Consider the following 18,239-nt stretch of genomic DNA (forward strand, 5'->3'; position numbering starts at 1 on the left):
CCTGGCATTTCAGCAAATGACGGGGAAGTGATTGTGGGCAGGCGGGGGAGCGGGGACAGGAGTCTGTGTGTTGGGGGCATGGGATGTTTTGGGGTGGGTGGTGGAGGGACGCTGCTCCTTTAAGGCGTGGAAGGGAAAGAGAGGGCCTGTGAACCAGGAAGTGGAACATGCTGCCCCAGTGAGAGCTGGGCCCTAACAGAGATGGAGGCTGTGCAGAGCGGATGCTGAAGCTGACTTTGCTTCCAAGGCCCCGGTAGGGGGGAAATCAACCCCCTGGCAGCAGCTTCTCTCTGGGGCCTCCCTGGCGTGCTGAGTGGGGAAGCTGAAGGATTCACACAGCAGGCTGCTAAATCCAGAGTCAGTGCCTGATGGTCAGCGCTATAACGGAGGCTAATAGGAGCCACAGGTACTCAGCGCCTTAGAGCAGTGGTGGGTTCAACCTTCCAGGCTCCTGTCCCCCTTTCAGGAGGCTGATTTGTCTTGTGCGCTCCCAGTTTCACCTCACTTAAAAACTACTTGCTTACAAACTCAGACATAAAAATACAAGAGTAGCACAGCCACTAGTTCTGAGAAATGGCTGACTTCCTCGTGTTTCCCATATAATCATCAAATAAATCGATTAGACTATAAATATTGTACTTACATTTCAGAGTATAGTATATAGAGCAGTATAAGCAAGTCATTGTCTGTATGAAATGTTAGTCTGTACTGACTTTGCTAGGGCTTTTTATGTAGCCTGTTGTAAAACTAGGCAAATATCTAGATGAGTTGATGTAACCCCTGGAAGACCTCTGTGTACCCCAGGGGTACACATACCCCTGGTTGAGAACCGCTGCCTTACAGAATCAGGCCTCTTCTGTGGCAGAGCCTAGCTATGTAGACCTGCAGACTCTCTGGATTGAACATTTTGGCCTGAGATTTCCCTCTTGGGCACAGTCCGAGCTAGGATTTGGAAGGTGCTGGCAAATATATGTACAAGGGCCTGTGCCTTTAACATGCATAACCCAGGTCGAGATGGCAATTCTTAGCTGCTAATACGTTAGCCCACACCTTTCAAATCCTTGTCTAGACAAAGCCTGGGGTGCCCTGCGTCTCCCCCAGTTCCATTTTGCAACCATGGGGGCGGGGATAAAAATGGACATTATATGGTCTTAAATGGTGACTAATCTCTCCGAGACGTACTGGACCGTGCCCCATCCTGCTGATCTCTTTGGAGTTCTGCTGGGTGAATTTGGATGGCTGGAGAGCCGACGTCTCGTTCGTGGGCTGTCAGGACAGCACCCATCTCCCTGTTTTGTTTGTAGGTTTAGCCTCCGGGGCTGGGGGCTCGGTGGTATCCACAGCTATGGCACTTGCACTGCCCAAGAGTCCTGAGATTTTAGAGGATTCCTTGGGAGCTCCCCCAGAAGCCATTCCCAGCACAAAACCTGCTCAGGGCCACATTTTCCCTCCTGTCCTCTGTGCGCACCACAGCAGTGTGGTCTAGTGGGTGGAACAGAGCGGACTTGGATTTGAGTGACCTGGTTTCTATGTATTATTAAAACCCTGCAAACAAGGCCTCTGCAGATTCTGTGGGTGCATTTCTGGATTCTTATTTGTAAAGCAAATAAACCACTTGGCCCCAAATGTGGCCCCACAGATGGAATATTTTTGTTATGCATTAGATGTTCCCTGTGCCGGGGTTTGCAATGTGAAGGTTGCCTCTAGGCTCCAATAACTGCCCTGCTTGACCGTGGGTGCCATGCCCAGCAGCTCCCTGCTCCTACCTCCAAGCCAGTGTGGAAAACAGCCATCCAGGCTCAGTGGAGTTCACTGTCTGCTGTAGCATTGTGTGCCAAGCACCTGGTAGGGCATATCTCTTCACCCCTGTCTTTGGGGTAGCTGAGGGGCAGCGGGGTGCTTTGCGTGACAAGGGCTGTCTACACAAAATGAATTTGCTCTTCATCTTTTGTGTTAGCTCGTAAGCTGCTGCCGCTCCTCTCCCTTGTGTCACGGCTACAGGAAGTCACTGAGGCAAATGCCGTGGCTGGATTTTAAAAGGGGCTGCATGATTTTATGGCCAATAATAGTTAGGGGACCTAGGAGAAAGCTAATCCAATCAGTGCTCCAGGGCAGAAGCCAACTGCAGCAGGTCAGGAAGGAATTCTTGCCCTTCCCCCTGCTGCGTTCTGCAATAGGCTAACTCTGTTGTGGGATGTTTTCACCCTGGTTTGAAGCTTTTCTTGGAGATGGGAGATCTTACTAGGCAGATCGGTGGTCCCATCTGTCTCCTGGGGTATCTTACTATCTCGGCTGGTACGTGGAAGGAGACAAGATGATTGGATCCACTATGGCAGGAGATGGGGTACTGGGCTAGACATCCCAGTGGTCTGATCTGGATGCTGGGTACCATACTAGATGCACCAATTGTCTCCTATGCAGCCCTTTTATGGCCTAAGCCAATATATGGCAAATCCTATTTTCCCCTCACCTCTCCTGGCTGCTCTTGGGGTTTTCTTGCATCGCCGGGCGGCCTTGTGACCCCATCCACATTGGATGTGTCCTTTGCAGGGCCGATGAGATGGAAGCTCCCCCAGCTCCCTGGCTGCAGAGGTTTGACAAGCCTTCCCGTCTCCTCCTCCACACGCTGACGTCCGGGCCGTGCGGGGCACTGGCTGCCTTCCGAGCCCTCCAGCGCATCCGGGCCTGCGACGCGCCAGGGCAGGCGTTCCATTGGCAGATCTTCACCGAGACCTTGTGTGCTGAAGAGCCCGTGCTGCGGGGGCCCGAGAGGACCCTCACCCTGTGAGTCGCTTACGTTGTCTATTTAGAAAACTCACAATAACTTCTCTGTCCAGCAGTTGCTTTGGCCCTTTAAGGGCCCGATCCTTCACGGTGCTGATTGCCCTTAATTTAAGCCTGTGGGAGATGAGGCAGCTCAGCATCGTTCAGGACCAGCCCAGGAGTGCCAAACCTCTTGCTCATTTACTGCACTGGGAGTGTGGGTTGAGTAAAGAGGGCAGGCTTGGCCCTGAGAGCGAAGAAGCAACGTGCTGGTCTGTGTATTAATAATGTTTTGCACACACACGTCTGCCTAACTAACCGCTGCAGTGCCCGCGAGAGGCAGGGGGGCTCCCTGTGTCACGCGGGGAAAGGTGAGGCAGACAGACAGAAAGTGCCCAGTTCCAGAGCGGGGCCGTCGTGTGGTCAGAACGTTGGGGATCTTTCAGGTCAAGAGTGGGCCCAGACCAGATCCTTTTTTCTATAAACGCTCTATCTGACCCCGTCAGACTCCCGAGCAGCCCATCTCTGCTCCTCTGCCTGCTCCATTTCCCCCCAGCGGACGGTGAGTTAGGACTTCCGGAGGCAGCACCCAACACCTGACCCTTTCCCTGGAGCAGATCTACGAGTGAATCTCTTTCATTCCTCCTTTCTCCCCCCCCACCCCGCTTCTGCCCCCTGCTCAGGAGACCGATACTGCTGCTGCTTCCCGTGCTGTGCCAGAGAAATCTCTTCTCCCTGCTGCACATGGTGCAGGGCAGTGTGCCGAAGGACTGCCTCAGCCAGCTGCTTCAGGCTACCAGGAAAGATCCCAGCCCAGACCTCTGGGTGCAGGCCCTGCGGGATCTACTTGAGAGGGGGCTGAGAGAAGAGAGGAGCTGTTGGACTCCACTTCCGCTGACAGACACGTGCCGGCAGCAGCTTAAAACTCTGTGCCAGAAGATCGTGGGTGGCACTCAGAGCAAACCGGACTTGGAAAAGAAACAGAGTTGGTTCATCCAGGAGCATCCAGGCCCTGAACTCTGGCTGGCTGGGGATGCGACCGACTCTGCATCACAGCTTAGGAAACGCAAGCAAGTAGCTGAGGAAAGTCTGGACCCCGAGGGGGAGAGGCAGAGGAAAAGGTCCCGGTTGGAAGAGGAGGAGTTAAACCTGGAACCTCGGGCAGGAAGCACCTTTGTGAAAGGAGCTGGTGCTAGGGAAGATGAGATTGGTATAGAGGTATCTGGACGTGGGTCCATTCAGAGCCAAACCAGGGGGGCCAATGAAAATGCCCAGCCGGATGCCATCATGGAGACAAGAGAGGCCAGTCAGGGTTGCCAGCGGGACGCAGCAGCAAAAGTCCCTGATTTTATGCAGGTACCAGCTAGTGTTTGAATTCCTTCTAAGTGAGTTATCTCAGTGCAAGTACAGAACGCAGAACCCAGCCTTTCCAATCTCCGAAGCAGTGTGGCCAATAGAGCTCCCCGTTCTCCCCTCTCCACACCTCACCTGGTGATGCTGTATCGCCTGCCCAATGAACAGCAGCACTGAACAGCTGAAACTTGTCCTGTACCATAAAGGTTACCAAAACTGGGCTTTGTGGAGCGACACGGGCAGGAGTGGGCTGTAGTCCACAAAAGCTTATGCTCTAATAAATTTGTTAGTCTCTAAGGTGCCACAAGTACTCCTGTTCTTTTTACGGGCAGGAGTGGGGCCTAGAGCCAAGGGCCTGCTCTTTGGGAATAAACAGTGTAGGTGTGAAAGGGATTATCTTGTAACTCCAGTTTCTCAGCCATTTTTTAGCAGCTGGCTCTCTTTCCAGAGGTTGCTGCTACTAATGGCTGCTTTAAAGTGGAATAATGACTACCATTGATATACCTCCTCCCACCCACAGATCCCAAAGGGCTCTGCTGACTGATTGCAAACTACTTGTGGCATTTTTAGGGGTCCTGCTGCCCGCTACCGAGATGCAGCTGCTTCTGGGGTGAAGCACAGCAGCCCTTTAACAGTGCACAGCAACTTAACACCACAATTCAGAACAGGAGAATGAAGGAAATGGCCCAGAGCACTGAGATTTGATTCTCTGCCTTCCCAGAAACCAAAGGGGAAGTAAAATGGGCTGGGGAATTATCTGGGTGGCTTTGGGAATTTTGCCTCCCTCCTGGGGGTTTTGTTCTTTCTAGGCTTTAACTATTTTTAAAATGTTTTTCCCAGATGTACGTGCCTAGACTTAAGATGCTGCTAGAGATGGAGTCAAATGTAAGTATTTTGCGTCTGCATTTCACCAGAAGCACTTGGTCCAAACCAGCTTGCACCAGGGGCTCCAGAAAGGGAATACATTTGATCCAAGGAGACAGGCTTTGCAGGAAGAGGTGGAGGTGACCTGTACTGGGGAAAGGGCAGTCCTGCTGCTACATCAGGGGTGGGCAAACTTTTTGGCCCGAGAGCCATATTGGGGTTGCAAAACTGTATGGAGGGCTGGGTAGGGAAGGCTGTGCCTCCCCAAACAGCCTGGCCCCTGCCCCCTATCTGCCCCCTCCCACTTCCTGCCCCCTTTACTGCCCCCCTAAGAACCTCCAACCCATCCACCCCCCCGCCCCCCAGCAGTTACCTGATTAACCCCTAACACCTGAGAATTGATTCCCTTTGTAAGTTTTCATCTGGGCTGATGTCACTGCAGATGCTACTCTTCTTCCTATGCATGAAGTTGGACATCTTGTGGCTTTGCTGTGCTGTGAACCTGGGTCTGTCCAAACTTCTGTGTTAAGCAGCAGAGAATGGTTTCCTTTGAAACCAACTGGGGGAACGGGGATAGAACCTATTATTCGAATGGCCTATTTAATCTCCTGTTTCTCTTTAGCAAGCAGATGGGACTGCCCCTCCCGAACTGCAGATCCTGAACGAATGCACCCCTGGCCAGGTGAGCGGGCAATAACAACACTGGGAGGGATGCTGATTGCAGCCCGTATAAAAATCATCCCGAGGGAACCAGCCTCTAATCCCTCTCCTCATTCTTCGGTGCGTGGGAAATGTCCTGCTGCTGTCCATAATGCTTGTACGGCCTCTCTTCCAGCTGGAGGGACTGTGCTCATTACTCCAGCTCTCACAGCATCCGGAATGTGTCCTTGTGCATTTCTGCACCTGGCTGCTCGCTCTTACGCCCGAGCTCAGCTACACTAACGCCGTGGTGCTGACGGAGCAGCTCTTCCTCCAGCGGGTAGGTACCGATGGCCCACACCTGGGGTACTGAGCTGGCAGACGGCCCCCAGAGACCGTGTCCTCCAGGATCCATTCTCCTGATTGATAGACACACCTTCTGGGGAGAGAAGGGGCTGTATGTTGTGTTTCATGCTGGTGAATCCCTGGAGACTGAAGTCCTGCCTGTACAGAACAGGTGCAGCACTGCGCAGTGACAGGGTAAACTTTCCCCGTCTGGTTCTGTCAATATGGACGGGAGAGGAGCTCAGGCTCCGTAACCTGTTCGATCCTTGACCTCTCTAAGCCTTGAGCCAGCTTCCAAGGCCAGTGCTGATGGGTTTTGTACCATTGGCACCTGCTTACTAGGACCTGTGCTAAAAGACACCGGCTCACTGCTTGTGGGGACGATAATCCCTTTTTGCAACTGCTGCCTTGGGCTGGAACCAACAACTTTCTGGTGAGGAGTGCTAGCGCTCATCCCCAATCCCCTGAGCCACCCAGGCCCACAGTTACAAAGGTATTGACGGCTGTAACTTGGGGGTCTATGCTGAGTTGTGTTCCTGCTGTTGACAGAACCATCCTGTAGGAACCATTCTTATAAACCGTTTATTGAATGCTGCAAATTTACACAGCCCTTTGCTAAATCTTCCGGGCCCTGCCCCAGGTGCTTATACTCTGAGATAGAACCAAGAGCTGGAACCGGTGCTGAGCCCAGGGCAAGCGTGGGCAGTTACTGGTGAGCACAGGAAGGATTCCGGGCAGAAGTGGATTTGAAGGAGGAGGCAGTGAGACAGTCCTTGGTGGATAAGAAGTGGGTAAAGATTTGCCGACATGGGCCCCAATCCTGCGAAGAAGCATGTACTTGCTTAAAGCTAAGCACATGCGTCAGACTTTGCAGACTCAGCACCATCGGGAGCAACCTGATAGGCTCTGGGTGAAGAATGGGAAGGAGAGAGAAAGGGACAGAGAGAGCTGAAGAAGTCAAGAAGCTGGGAGGATGGGTTGGAGTGTAAGGAGTAAGAGGAAGTGAGTGGAGATGGGGACGAGGTCACATACGGCCTTGGACATGAAGCGAAGAGCATGAGTATGTTTCAGTAAGAGCCAGAAAGCCAGTGAAAGGAATCACAAAAAAACAGCCATACTGGGTCAAACCAATGGTCCATCTAGCCCAGTATCGTGTCTTCCAACTGTGGCTGGTGCCAGATGCTTAAGTGAATGGAAAGAACAGGGCAATTACCGAGTGATCCATCCCCTGTCATCCACTCCCAGCTTCTGGCAGTCAGAGGCTTAGGGACACCCAGAGCATGGGGTTGCATCCCTGACCACCTTAGCTAATAGCCATCGAAGGATCTATCCTCCATTAACTTATCTAGTTCTGTTTTGAACCCAGTTGTACTTTTGGCCATCACAATGTCCCCTGGCAATGAGTTCCACAGGTTGACTGTGCATTGTGTGAAGAAATACTTCCTTTTGTTTGTTTTAAACCTGCTGCCTATTCATTTCATTGGGTGATCCCTAGTTCTTGTGTTCTGTGAAGGGGTAAATAACACTTCCCTATTCACTTTCTCCACACCAGTCATGATTTTATAGGCCTATATCATATCGTCTGCCTCAGTTGTCTCTTTTCCAAGTTGAACAGTCCGTCTTTTTAATATCTCCTTATACAGAAATTATTCCATTCCCATAATAATTTTTGTTTCCCTTCTCTGTACTTTTTCCAATTCTAATATACATTTCTACCCCGATATAATGCGACCCGATGTAACACAAATTCGGATATAACTCGGTAAAACAGCGCTCTGGGGGGGCAGGGCTGCGCCCTCCGGCGGATCAAAGCAAGTTCGATATAACGCGGTTTCACCTATAACGTGGTAAGATTTTTTGGCTCCCGAGGACAGCGCTATATCGGGGTAGAGGTGTATCTTTTTTGAGAAGCGTCCACCAGAACAGTACACGGGTATTCAAAGTATGGGTGAACCATGGATATATACAGTGGCATTATATTTACTGTCTTCTTATCTATCCCTTTCCTAATGATTCCCGATATTCTGCTAGTTTTTTTTTCCTGCTGCTGCACATTGAGTGGATGTTTTCAGAGAACTATCCACAATGTCTCCAAGATCTCTTTCCTGAGTGGTAACAGCTAATTTAGACCCCATCACATTTTCTGTATAGTTGGGATTATGTTTTCCAATGTGCATTACTTTGCACTTATCAACCCTGAACTTCTTTTGCCATATTGTTGCCCAGTCACCCAGTTTTGTGAGATCCCTTTGTAACTCTTTGCAGTCAGCTTTGAAATGAACTATCACTGGTGCAGATGATGTGGTCAGAGGAGGGCATGGGGTCTCCGGTAGGGATGTCAAGCTTGGATATGAGATCACTGCCCATGGCACTGGCTGGATGTTGCTCTGTGAGCTCACTGGTTGCCGGCAGTGCCAAAGGGCCCGAGCGGCAGAGAAAGGGACCTTGGCCTGGCTGGAGCAGAGTCTCTGCCCTGTGCCCAAGACATCCCCTGACTTTAGAGAATAGAGTAAAACAGCACAGAACAGGTACTGGTTCCTCCTTGGCTCCCTTCCCCTTCAGCAGGGGAGACTGTGCCATTTCTAAATGGTATGCACTAGACTTGGCAACATTCCCCCCATAGGCCCCTTAAACACCCGGGCTTCACTGACCCGCCCAGGGATGGAAAGGGTCCAGGCGACAGGGCCTGCATTTCCATGCTAAGCTGTATTTGTTCTGCATCTTCTTCCGTGCCCTAGGTTCTCTCGCTGGCCCAGCCGGCCTCCCGTCATCTCATGGCTGCGCTGACCTCGTTCTGCTCCAAGTATGCTCGCCCAGTCTGCTGTGCCTTGATCACTCCAGTCCTGCAGGCCTCGGGGGCAGGTGAGTTCACAGCTTGTCCTACAGTGAGAAGGGCCCCTCTGCAGGCGGATGTATGTGCTATGCAGACATCTTGCTCTCACTACACCAGAGAGCTGCGTTACCTGATCTGTGGGCCCCCAGTCGTTGTCTTTACGGTCAGAGACCACAGATCTGCTCCTGTTCACCATCTCTGATGCAACCAGCCTGCTAAGTCACCTAAGAGTTAGGGCTCCTCAGCGCCTGGGAAAGCCCTGTCAAGCATTGACTGGCACTTCCTTTCGAATCGCCATGCAACAGGCACCGTGTATTCCAGAGTGAATGAAGCAGTCTGGTTGTTGGTGGCTCAGGGCGTGCGAATGCCTGAGAACTCCTGATCTGGACTGAGTGGGAGAGGGAGCCCCTGCCCCAGAACACTGGCTCCAAGGGACGAGCTCTGCCCTGGTGTAAGGTGGCACTACTCCAACTTGAGAGGAGCAGTGCCCTCTGACACCAGGCCCTGAGTGGCATGTCTGGAGTGAGACACGACAGCCCCTAGCTGGACTCTTTGGATGTGAGACTCTCTCTGACTGGGACTGGTATCAGTTATTCCATCCATGTGGCCGGGGGGAAGCCAGACTCTCTCCAGCCCGGCAGACAAGGCCTTTGCCCTGCAGGAGGTCGAGGAGCCAGGGTTGTGAGGACATGCCCAGTGTGCGGTGGTGAAGCTGATTGTGGGGGCGGGCGGAAGGGGATGGGATGTGACTGCTTGTGGCCAACTCTGCCATCTTGTTGTTGCAGGCCCTGAGCGGATGAAGCTAGTGTGCGAGCTGATAGAGGACAGCCTGGAGCCAGAGTATGTGAGGCTGGTACTCAGGTAAATGCTTACAGAAGGGGAGGAATTTCCACCCACTCTGTGTCCCCTCGCACAGGAATGACTGGGGTGTGATATCGCCCACTGGTTCAGACGGGCACTCCTCCCTCACTACAGGCTGAGGGCCAGGTACCGTCCTGGATCCACACAATCCACTCCATTGCACACATGGGAACTGTGGGGCCAGCATGAGGGCCGTATACCCTGGAGAATTCTATGCGGGCAGAGGTGGGCAGTTAGCACTGATCTATTCCATACAGTGCCCGCAGTTCAGCCATGTCTCTTTCTCAGGCGTAGACGACACTAGAAAGGGTTTGCTGGTCTAGCTACTCCAGCAAACTGCCCCTAGTGCAGACACAGCTTCTACTGGCAAAAGAATTCTCTTATCGGTATCACTTATACCAGATCCTCTAACAAAGTAAGAGGTAAAACTCTGTCTGCGCTGGTATAAACGTGTCACCGTTATTCACATCCCTACCCAACGTTATTATACCAGCCAGAGTTTCTAGTGTAGCCCTGGCTTTATTCTCCTCTCCAGCCAGGTCCTGGAGATGCCGTGGTCAGAGGAGCTCATCACTGTTGTGCAGACATTGCTGGGAAGGCAGGTGAGCAAACACATTCTCTCCTGATGTATTTAAATGACCCTTTTGAAATACCCGTGTGTGAATTTAGTAGTGGTGAAAGGTGCCGGCTTGATGGCCTGGAGTCCTCTCTCCCCTCAGAGCAGGACTCCACCTTGACCTAAGCCACCACAGTTATTATCCACTGCCCGTGCTACCGTGTCTAGGCTGTGCGGCTTGAGATGGAGCATTGCATGCTGGGACCAGTAGTCTTCAAGGACAGCTCCTCCATATTACAGATGAGGGCAGCTGCAGTCTGTGTCCCTCCCATGCTGCCTTCAGGAACCTGGCAATTTCCCAGGGTATTTGGGTGCCCCTGCTGTTGGTGGGTGCTGACTGCTCTTTGGTTCAATTTATCCAGAATCAACAGTGAGCCAGTCTGGGACACTTGGTGTCTGAGGTGGCCCTTGTTCCTTGTATTCTCCTTGCTCCGTGTCCACATCTCTCTTTCAGGTGGAGCTGCCCCCTGAGCTCTTTAACCTCCTGGTCCTGAAACTGAGCCGGCTGGCCCAGGAGTTTGCTAAGTCAATGAATTACACCAAGCTGATGATGGCTGTGCTGACCATATACAGCAGCAATGTGAGTCCAGACTGAGAGCTGTGAGTCCCGGGAGTCTTGCTTTTGGGGGGGAGGGATAGCTCAGTGGTTTGAGCATTGGCCTGCTAAACCCAGGGTTGTGAGTTCAATCCTTGAGGGGGCCACTTGGGGATCTGGGGCAAAATCAGTACTTGGTCCTGCTAGAGAAGGCAGGGGGCTGGACTTGATGACCTTTCAAGGTCCCTTCCAGTTCTAGGAGATGGGATATCTCCATTATTATTATTATATTATGTGCACAGGGCCAAGAGGAAATTACACAAACACGAGCTCTGCTTAGGGTGCCCATTGCTCCATCTCTTTGGTGAAAGGGATCTCAGTGTAAATACCTTTCAGCTGGATGGGATTTTCTTCTTCACTTCCTGTCTTAACTGACTACACCGCTCATCTGGAATTCCTGAGTTCTGATCCACCTGGAACTTGGGAAGAGTCACTTAAATCCTGATTTTTTTCAGAGGAGCTGAGCACCCACAACTCAGCACCTCTGGAAAACCAGGCCCAAGGCCCAAAATCAGTCACCCCTTTTGAACAATGGACTCAGTGGTTTAAGCACCAGGTTTAGAACCGCTAGAATGCCTGGAATCCCAGCAAGTAGCTACATTGAGTTCTATGCAGTGTATTCAGTCTGGGCCTTTTGGCTGAGACCTTTAAAACTGAGCGCCTGCCTGCTGGAGGGGCATGGTAAGGACATTTTGAAACATGGCCCCTGCTTTTGGGTGTTGCCGTTTTGGGGAGCTCTGCGTCAGACACCAAGGGCCTCATTTTTCAGAGGCATTGAGTACAACACCCCCCACTGCTTCAATGGAAATCAGTGGGCGCTGCAGTTGCTCAGCACCTCTGAAAATCAGGCCCAGTGCGTCTCCAGTTGGGCTCCCAATTCAGGCTATTAACACAGGGTAACACGTAGCTCAGTGGAACTCGGCTGTTGATGAGAAAGGAACTAACTCTTACCTGCCACCGTTCCTTGGAATTGAAGCCAGAGTGGCCTAAACAGCTTCTTTTCCCTCTTCCTTCCCAGATTACTCCAGCCCATCGGAGACATTTGTCTGGTGCTCTGGATCTCAACCACACAGCCCTCCGGAAATCTCTGCAGGCTGCCCTGGAACAAATGGCTCCCAGGTGAAATAGCAAATCCGCCCCCTACATTCCACAGGGATGGGAGAGCTTCATGGTCGTCTGCCCCAGCCGGGAACACCACAGGCTGCCCCGGAGGGCATGTGAGAAGATAGTTGTGAGCTCTTGCATTCCTAGTGTCGGTGTGATGGAAACGGGTGGAGATACCCTGAGATGTTGACTTTCGCCGGGGTGGAAACGGCACCGACGTCTTGCTTTAGTTTAGCTATTACTCCATGTGTAAGTTTCCCTGTCCCTCAGTGTTTTCTGATTCCTTCTTTCTCTCTTTCTTCCTCCCAGGTGAAGTTGCCCATCCTAATGGAACGGAGTGGTATAAATGTCTGCCTTCTCAGACTCCAGCCACCAAGGGTCTGTGCATGGCCCTTCATACACCAGTGACTGTGACAAGCCCCCTCTGGCACAGGAGGAGGACAGCTTCCAGAGCTAGAGTTAGAGCCAGCGTAACGGAGCCTTGGAGAACAGGTCGTGCCAAGTAATGTCGGACTGGTGCCTGCAGAATACGCCTGAAACAGAGACATCTGTTGAGTGACTCTAATGGGCAAACCTGAATGCCCCTTCAACTAAAGATTCTGTGTATGGAAAATCCCACAGCTGAGGAAGATCTACAATTCTAGGAGAACTCCCAGCGTAGCTCCCCTTATTAATACCCCACCTGCCCCAGGTACCCCTGCATTCCCACTTGGGCTGTTTTCTTGCATAAAAACCCTTCAGACATGGGGGGGCTCACTCTGTATTTTTGGATCTCCCAACGTGGAGGGTTTTCCTGGCTAAGCTAGCTTAGAGTTGAGCAAACCTCCTCTCTTTAGAGCTAGTGAAACTAGTTTGGATAATTAAATAACTTGCTCTCCCCTAGAACGTGAACTGGACCTTCCTTGAGGTTCAAAGATGACTTGGCCTTTTCACTTTCCCTTCCTGCGGCTGCCTCCACATTCTCCTTGGAAGTGCAAAAATATCTGATGAGGCCAGACTATGAGCAAGTGGCTCTAAAAGTCTCTTCTCATGAAACTTGCAGCAGATGGTTTTGATAAGCTTGTGATCTCCGGGGTGTTTATGTGACCTGGAGATGTTATTGGTTATCCCATAAGTACAGATTATAAAACGAGGAATTAAATGCTCGGGGCCAGGGTTCTGAAGTGTCCGTTTCCCCCACTGCCCTCCGAAAAGGGCTTTATCCCATGTTATCTCAGTAAAGGAGACACCTTGCCTCTGCCTGCCTTCAGGATTCCATCTTGTCCCTTGTGCTCACTCCCTTTGGGTTCATTAAACATCCCAAGTGCTATTATTTGCTCACGGAAGTATTTGTACCCGTTGGGTCCATCTAAAACCTGAAAGAAAATACATTTGTATTCTTTCTACTTGTGGGTATTGTCTTTTTTCCTTTGTCAAAGCAGTATAATAAAACAGATCATTTCATAACCCACCCGTACTCCTGATGCTGTTCTCTCTGTGTCATACCTCTGGGCCTGAGACTACCTAAGCCTGATGAATCATCCCTGAGCTGGCCTGCAGAGACAATTACCATTCCACCAGGGTTCAGCCATTCCGCAGGTGATCCCAAGGCAGGTATATAGGCTCCTAAGGGAAGCCGTCTCTGCTCAATGTCACTAACTGGCCCGGAGCTTCCCCTTCCAAGTAGTTTTAACAAGCTGCTGTTATTCCTGCTCTAGCCAGCATCTGTTTCCACGCTAGCCGGCCTCAGCTGGCTGCCCAGTGATTGATGGGGAAAAGACCTGAAGAAGTCTTGTGCGTAGCTCAAAAGCTTGTCTCACTCACCAGAGAAGTTGGTCCAATAAAAGCTATTACCTCACCTCTCTTGTTTCTAATATCCTGGGCCCAACACAGCTCCACCAACACTGCACGACTCTGTCACTTTGTCCATCCCCTGACTCTCTCTTCTGCCAGAGGCCGGGGCAGGGTCGAGTTAATAAATGTAGTCTTGAGACCCTGGTCACAGTGCAGTGTGGTATGATCTCAATGGACTGATGCACGTCACACAGCAATAGCAATGGGAGTACAAAATCACCGAGCAGCTCAGTCCCTCTGCAGAGGACATGACGGGAAAGAGGCCTGTGGGTCTTAGGTTTTGTTAAGCCTTTTCTCCCAAAGCACAGACTTCAGATCCATTTTGACTTGATGCTGTCCCTTCAATGCTGCAATTAATGTAGGCAGAGACAGTGTGTTTAAACCAGAGGTCCCCAAACTGGGGGGGGGGGGGGGGGGTGGCAGGGCCTGAGGTAGCCCACATTGGGGGGGGTTGGGAGTGGCACCCAGCCCTGCTCTGCCCCCCAAGCTCTGCCCTGGCCCTTGCCCCAGCCTAGGCTGTGGCTTCCGCTCCTGGCCCCACCCCCAGCCACAGCTCCACTCCCAGCCCCTGCTCCAGTCCAGCACCTCCAGCCTTGGCCCCCAGCTGCAGCTCTGTTCCCGACCCAGACCTGGCCCCCTTACTAGGGTTGCTGACCCTCCAGGATTGGTCTGGAGTCTCCAGGAATTAAAGATTAATCTTTAATTAAAGATGTCATGTGATGAAATCTCCAGGAATACATCCAACCAAAATTGGCAATGCTACCTCTTAGCCCTCCTGTCCGCATTTCTTCCCCCTCCCCGTCACCCCCCGCCCCCCCAAGGAGCCAGGGCCCTGCTCCCAGCTCTGGGACATAGGGGGTGGGCATGGACAGGGCTAGGCGGGGGGGCATGACTGAAAAGTTTGGGGACCACTGGTTTAAACGCTAGCAGCAGTTCACACATGGCTCATTGTACAGATGGCCTCTTCCCAGAATTTGGCATTGCTGCTGTTAATACATTCACTCCAAACCCATTTCATCCTTAGCTGTTTTTAGTTGTATGTAGCCACTAGCAATGCTGGGGAGAGTTCACAGACACATGCTGCATAGCTCGCCGGGCTGGGCAGGAAAGGAGGCGCTGCACCATCAGGTAGCAGAAGCAGGGTGGATTTATTTTCAGCACTACAAATCCTGGGGGCTCGTTGGGTCGGGGTGTCCCTCGTTCTCCTTGTCCCAGCTGCAGATATCTGTCTAGTGGCTGAAGTTCTAGGGCATCTCCGGAAGTGGATCATCAACGTAAATATACTAGTGTCACGGGTCCACGGGATTGGTGCTACGCCCCCAGCTTTGGTACAGTCTTTAGGAGGCGTCCTTCAGTGTGCCCGACCCTCCTAGGGTCTCAGTCTTCCTGCAGGGTAACCCATGTCTCTTCACCACCCCCTTAGACTGGACCTCTAGGCCTTCAGCATGCATGCTTCACACCACACGCTCTGTTCAGAGAGTCCAACAGAGCAAGAGAGAGACTCCTGATGAAGATTTGTACACTCTTCAGGGATTAATGCACCTCAGCAAGCGTTTGCAGTGATGCTCAGACAGCATTGTCAAAAGTCGGGTTTATTAGTCAACTGGGACACAGCACAGGAAGGTGTTAGGTTAGCATAGAGACCTGACGGTCAAAGCACAGCCCATTCTGCTTAGCCCAGAGCCCAGCCAAGCTGTAGTGAGCCCCGTGATCAAGCTCTATGTGGCTCTCAGTCTGACCTCCTTGGTCAGACTCCAGGTGGGAGCCCCAATCCTTTCAGCAGCCAATTCTTTTGTTCTGGAGCTGGGGAATGTTGCACAGCTTCCCTGCTGAGAGCTGGGTGTGACGTTCCCCTCTGGTGTTATCTGGACCGGTGATCTGCTAGGCCACTCCAATCCTTGACTCTGGGAGCCAGCCTTACCCTGCTCTGCTGTGAGAACTCCCACTCCTAGGTTGTTCACGCACAGTCTCTGGCATGTCAGCTGCTCCCAGCTACTTGCGAGTGAATGACACTAGCCAATATCTCCAGGCCCAGAAACAACCCTAGGAACCTCCATCTTGCAGTGCCCAGTTATGCCCACTGGACGCTGCAGCTTATGAGAGTTCGTCAATTTAACAAAGAAATTGAGCTGTACCAGGCTTGGTATACCAAGGGGAGCCTCTGACACTCTGCAAACCAAAGGCACTGATTCAGGTAGAATAAACAAACAGATTTATTAACTATAAAGATCGATTTTAAATTATTATGAGTCAAAGCACAACAAGTCAGATTTGGTCAAATGAAATAAAAGCAAAAAGCATTCTAAGCTGATTTTAACACTTTCAATGTCCTTAAAAACTTAGAAAGGTAGCCGTGTTAGTCTGAATCTGTAAAAAGCAACAGAGGGTCCTGTGGCACCTTTAAGACTAACAGAAGTATTGGAGCATAAGCTTTCGTGGGTGAATGCCCACTTCAACAGACGCAAGTAATGGAAACTTCCAGAGGCAGGTATAAATCACTATGGAGATAACGAGGTTAGTTCAATCAGGGAGGGTGAGGTGCTCTGCTAGCAGTGGAGGTGTGAACACCAAGGGAGGAGAAACTGCTTCTGTAGTTGGATAGCCATTCACAGTCTTTGTTTAATCCTGATCTGATGGTGTCAAATTTGCAAATGAATTGGAGCTCAGCAGTTTCTCTTTGGAGTCTGGTCCTGAAGTTTTTTGCTGCAAGATGGCTACCTTTACATCTGCTATTGTGTGGCCAGGGAGGTTGAAGTGTTCTCCTACAGGTTTTTGTATATTGCCATTCCTGATATCTGACTTGTGTTCATTTTTCCTCTTGCGTAGTGACTGTCCAGTTTGGCCAATGTACATAGCAGAGGGGCATTGCTGGCACATATAACATTGGTGGACGTGCAGGTGAATGAGTCGGTGATGTTGTAGCTGATCTGGTTAGGTCCTGTGATGGTGTTGCTGGTTTAGATATGTGGGCAGAGTTGGCATCGAGGTTTGTTGCATGGGTTGGTTCCTGAGTTAGAGTTGTTATGGTGCGGTGCGTGGTTGCTGGTGAGAATATGCTTAAGGTTGGCGGGTTGTCTGTGGGCGAGGACTGGCCTGCCTCCCAAGGTCTGTGAAAGTGAGGGATCATAGTCCAGGATGGGTTGTAGATCACTGATGATACGTTGGAGAGGTTTAAGCTGAGGACTGTAGGTGATGGCCAGCGGAGTTCTGTTGGTTTCTTTTTTGGGCCTGTCTTGTAGCAGGAGGCTTCTGGGTACACGTCTGGCTCTGTTGATTTGTTTCTTTATTTCCTTGTGTGGTTATCGTAGTTTTGAGAATGCTTGGTGAAGATCCTGTAGGTGTTGGTCTCTGTCTGAGCAGATTGCATCTGCAGGTTGGAGCAGATGCGGTTGTACCTCAGCGCTTGGCTGTAGACGATGGATTGTGTGGTGTGTCCGGGGTGGAAGCTGGAGGCATGAAGGTAGGCATAGCAGTCGGTGGGTTTTCGGTATAGGGTGGTGTTAATGTAGCCATCGCTTATTTGTACTGTGGTGTCTAGGAAGTGGACCTCTCGTGTAGATTGGTCCAGGCTGAGGTTGATGGTGGGGTGGAAGCTGTTGAAAGCATTGTGGAATTCTTCCAGGGTCTCCTTCCCATGGGTCCAGATGATGAAGATGTCATCAATGTAGCGTAGGTAGAGAAGGGGCGTGAGTGGACGAGAGCTGAGGAAGCGTTGTTCCAGGTCAGCCATAAAAATGTTGGCATATTGTGGGGCCATGCGGGTGCCCATGGCGGTGCCACTGGTCTGGAGGTATATATTGTCACCAAATTTGAAATAATTGTGCGTGAGGATAAAGTCACAGAGCTCAGCAACAAGTTGTGCTGTGTCATCATCAGGGATACTGTGCATGGTGCTGAGATACAACCGCATCTTCTCCAACCTGCAGTTGGGTTTGTCCCATCCGTGTCCTGATGAGGTGTGAACTGCCTTTCTGCTCTCGGACAATTTTTGCATGGGCTTGCTTTAAGCCATGAGGACACATTTTCAGGCTCATAACTATATACATGAAATTATAACCTATAACATTACTGTAACAATGTTATTATCACTGTAACAAACATGCTCAGTGCATTATGAGCCTTATGAAGACACCCGACATGACAAACTTTGCATTGGATACCACACAAGCATTTTATAAAGATGAACATGGGGGTCTAGGGTGTTCCCCCGAGGTCCAGAGCGTCACAGTGTGGAACTCCATCTCTCTCTGTGTCCTTGGGTGTTAGGTATCAATGTCCCCGGGAGTGGATTTGCCATTGTCTTCATGGCTTCTCCACTGATATGGGGTCTACCTCTGCCAGTCTTTTTCCAATGACCCATTTAGTATCAGGGCTCCTCTACACTTCAAACGCAACAGTGCCAACACTACCTATGCCTAAGGGAGGGCGTCCCC

The 18,239-nt window shown here is 51.2% G+C and overlaps 1 protein-coding gene across 4 annotated transcripts; it reads left to right on the forward strand.

The window, feature by feature from the left end:
• Window positions 1–202: 202 nt before the first annotated feature.
• On the forward strand, window positions 203–13,423 carry FANCE (FA complementation group E). Of its 4 annotated transcripts, XM_054028527.1 has the most exons (13): window positions 203–406; window positions 1,665–1,845; window positions 2,551–2,784; window positions 3,447–4,119; window positions 4,957–5,001; window positions 5,603–5,662; window positions 5,816–5,959; window positions 8,703–8,826; window positions 9,583–9,658; window positions 10,194–10,260; window positions 10,729–10,854; window positions 11,888–11,988; window positions 12,283–13,423. In XM_054028527.1, exons 3-13 carry the CDS (start codon window positions 2,561–2,563, stop codon window positions 12,284–12,286), a joined length of 1,644 nt encoding a protein of 547 aa, XP_053884502.1. In that variant the 5' UTR covers window positions 203–406; window positions 1,665–1,845; window positions 2,551–2,560; the 3' UTR covers window positions 12,287–13,423. The 4 variants fall into 4 exon arrangements, with proteins under 4 accessions (XP_053884502.1, XP_053884503.1, XP_053884499.1 ...); XM_054028528.1 differs by lacking the exon at window positions 1,665–1,845 and having other exon boundaries at window positions 203–429; XM_054028524.1 differs by lacking the exon at window positions 1,665–1,845.
• The last annotated feature ends 4,816 nt before the right edge of the window (window positions 13,424–18,239 follow it).

This window comes from Malaclemys terrapin, chromosome 4, assembly GCF_027887155.1.
Source record: "Malaclemys terrapin pileata isolate rMalTer1 chromosome 4, rMalTer1.hap1, whole genome shotgun sequence".
Lineage (NCBI taxonomy): Eukaryota > Metazoa > Chordata > Testudines > Emydidae > Malaclemys > Malaclemys terrapin.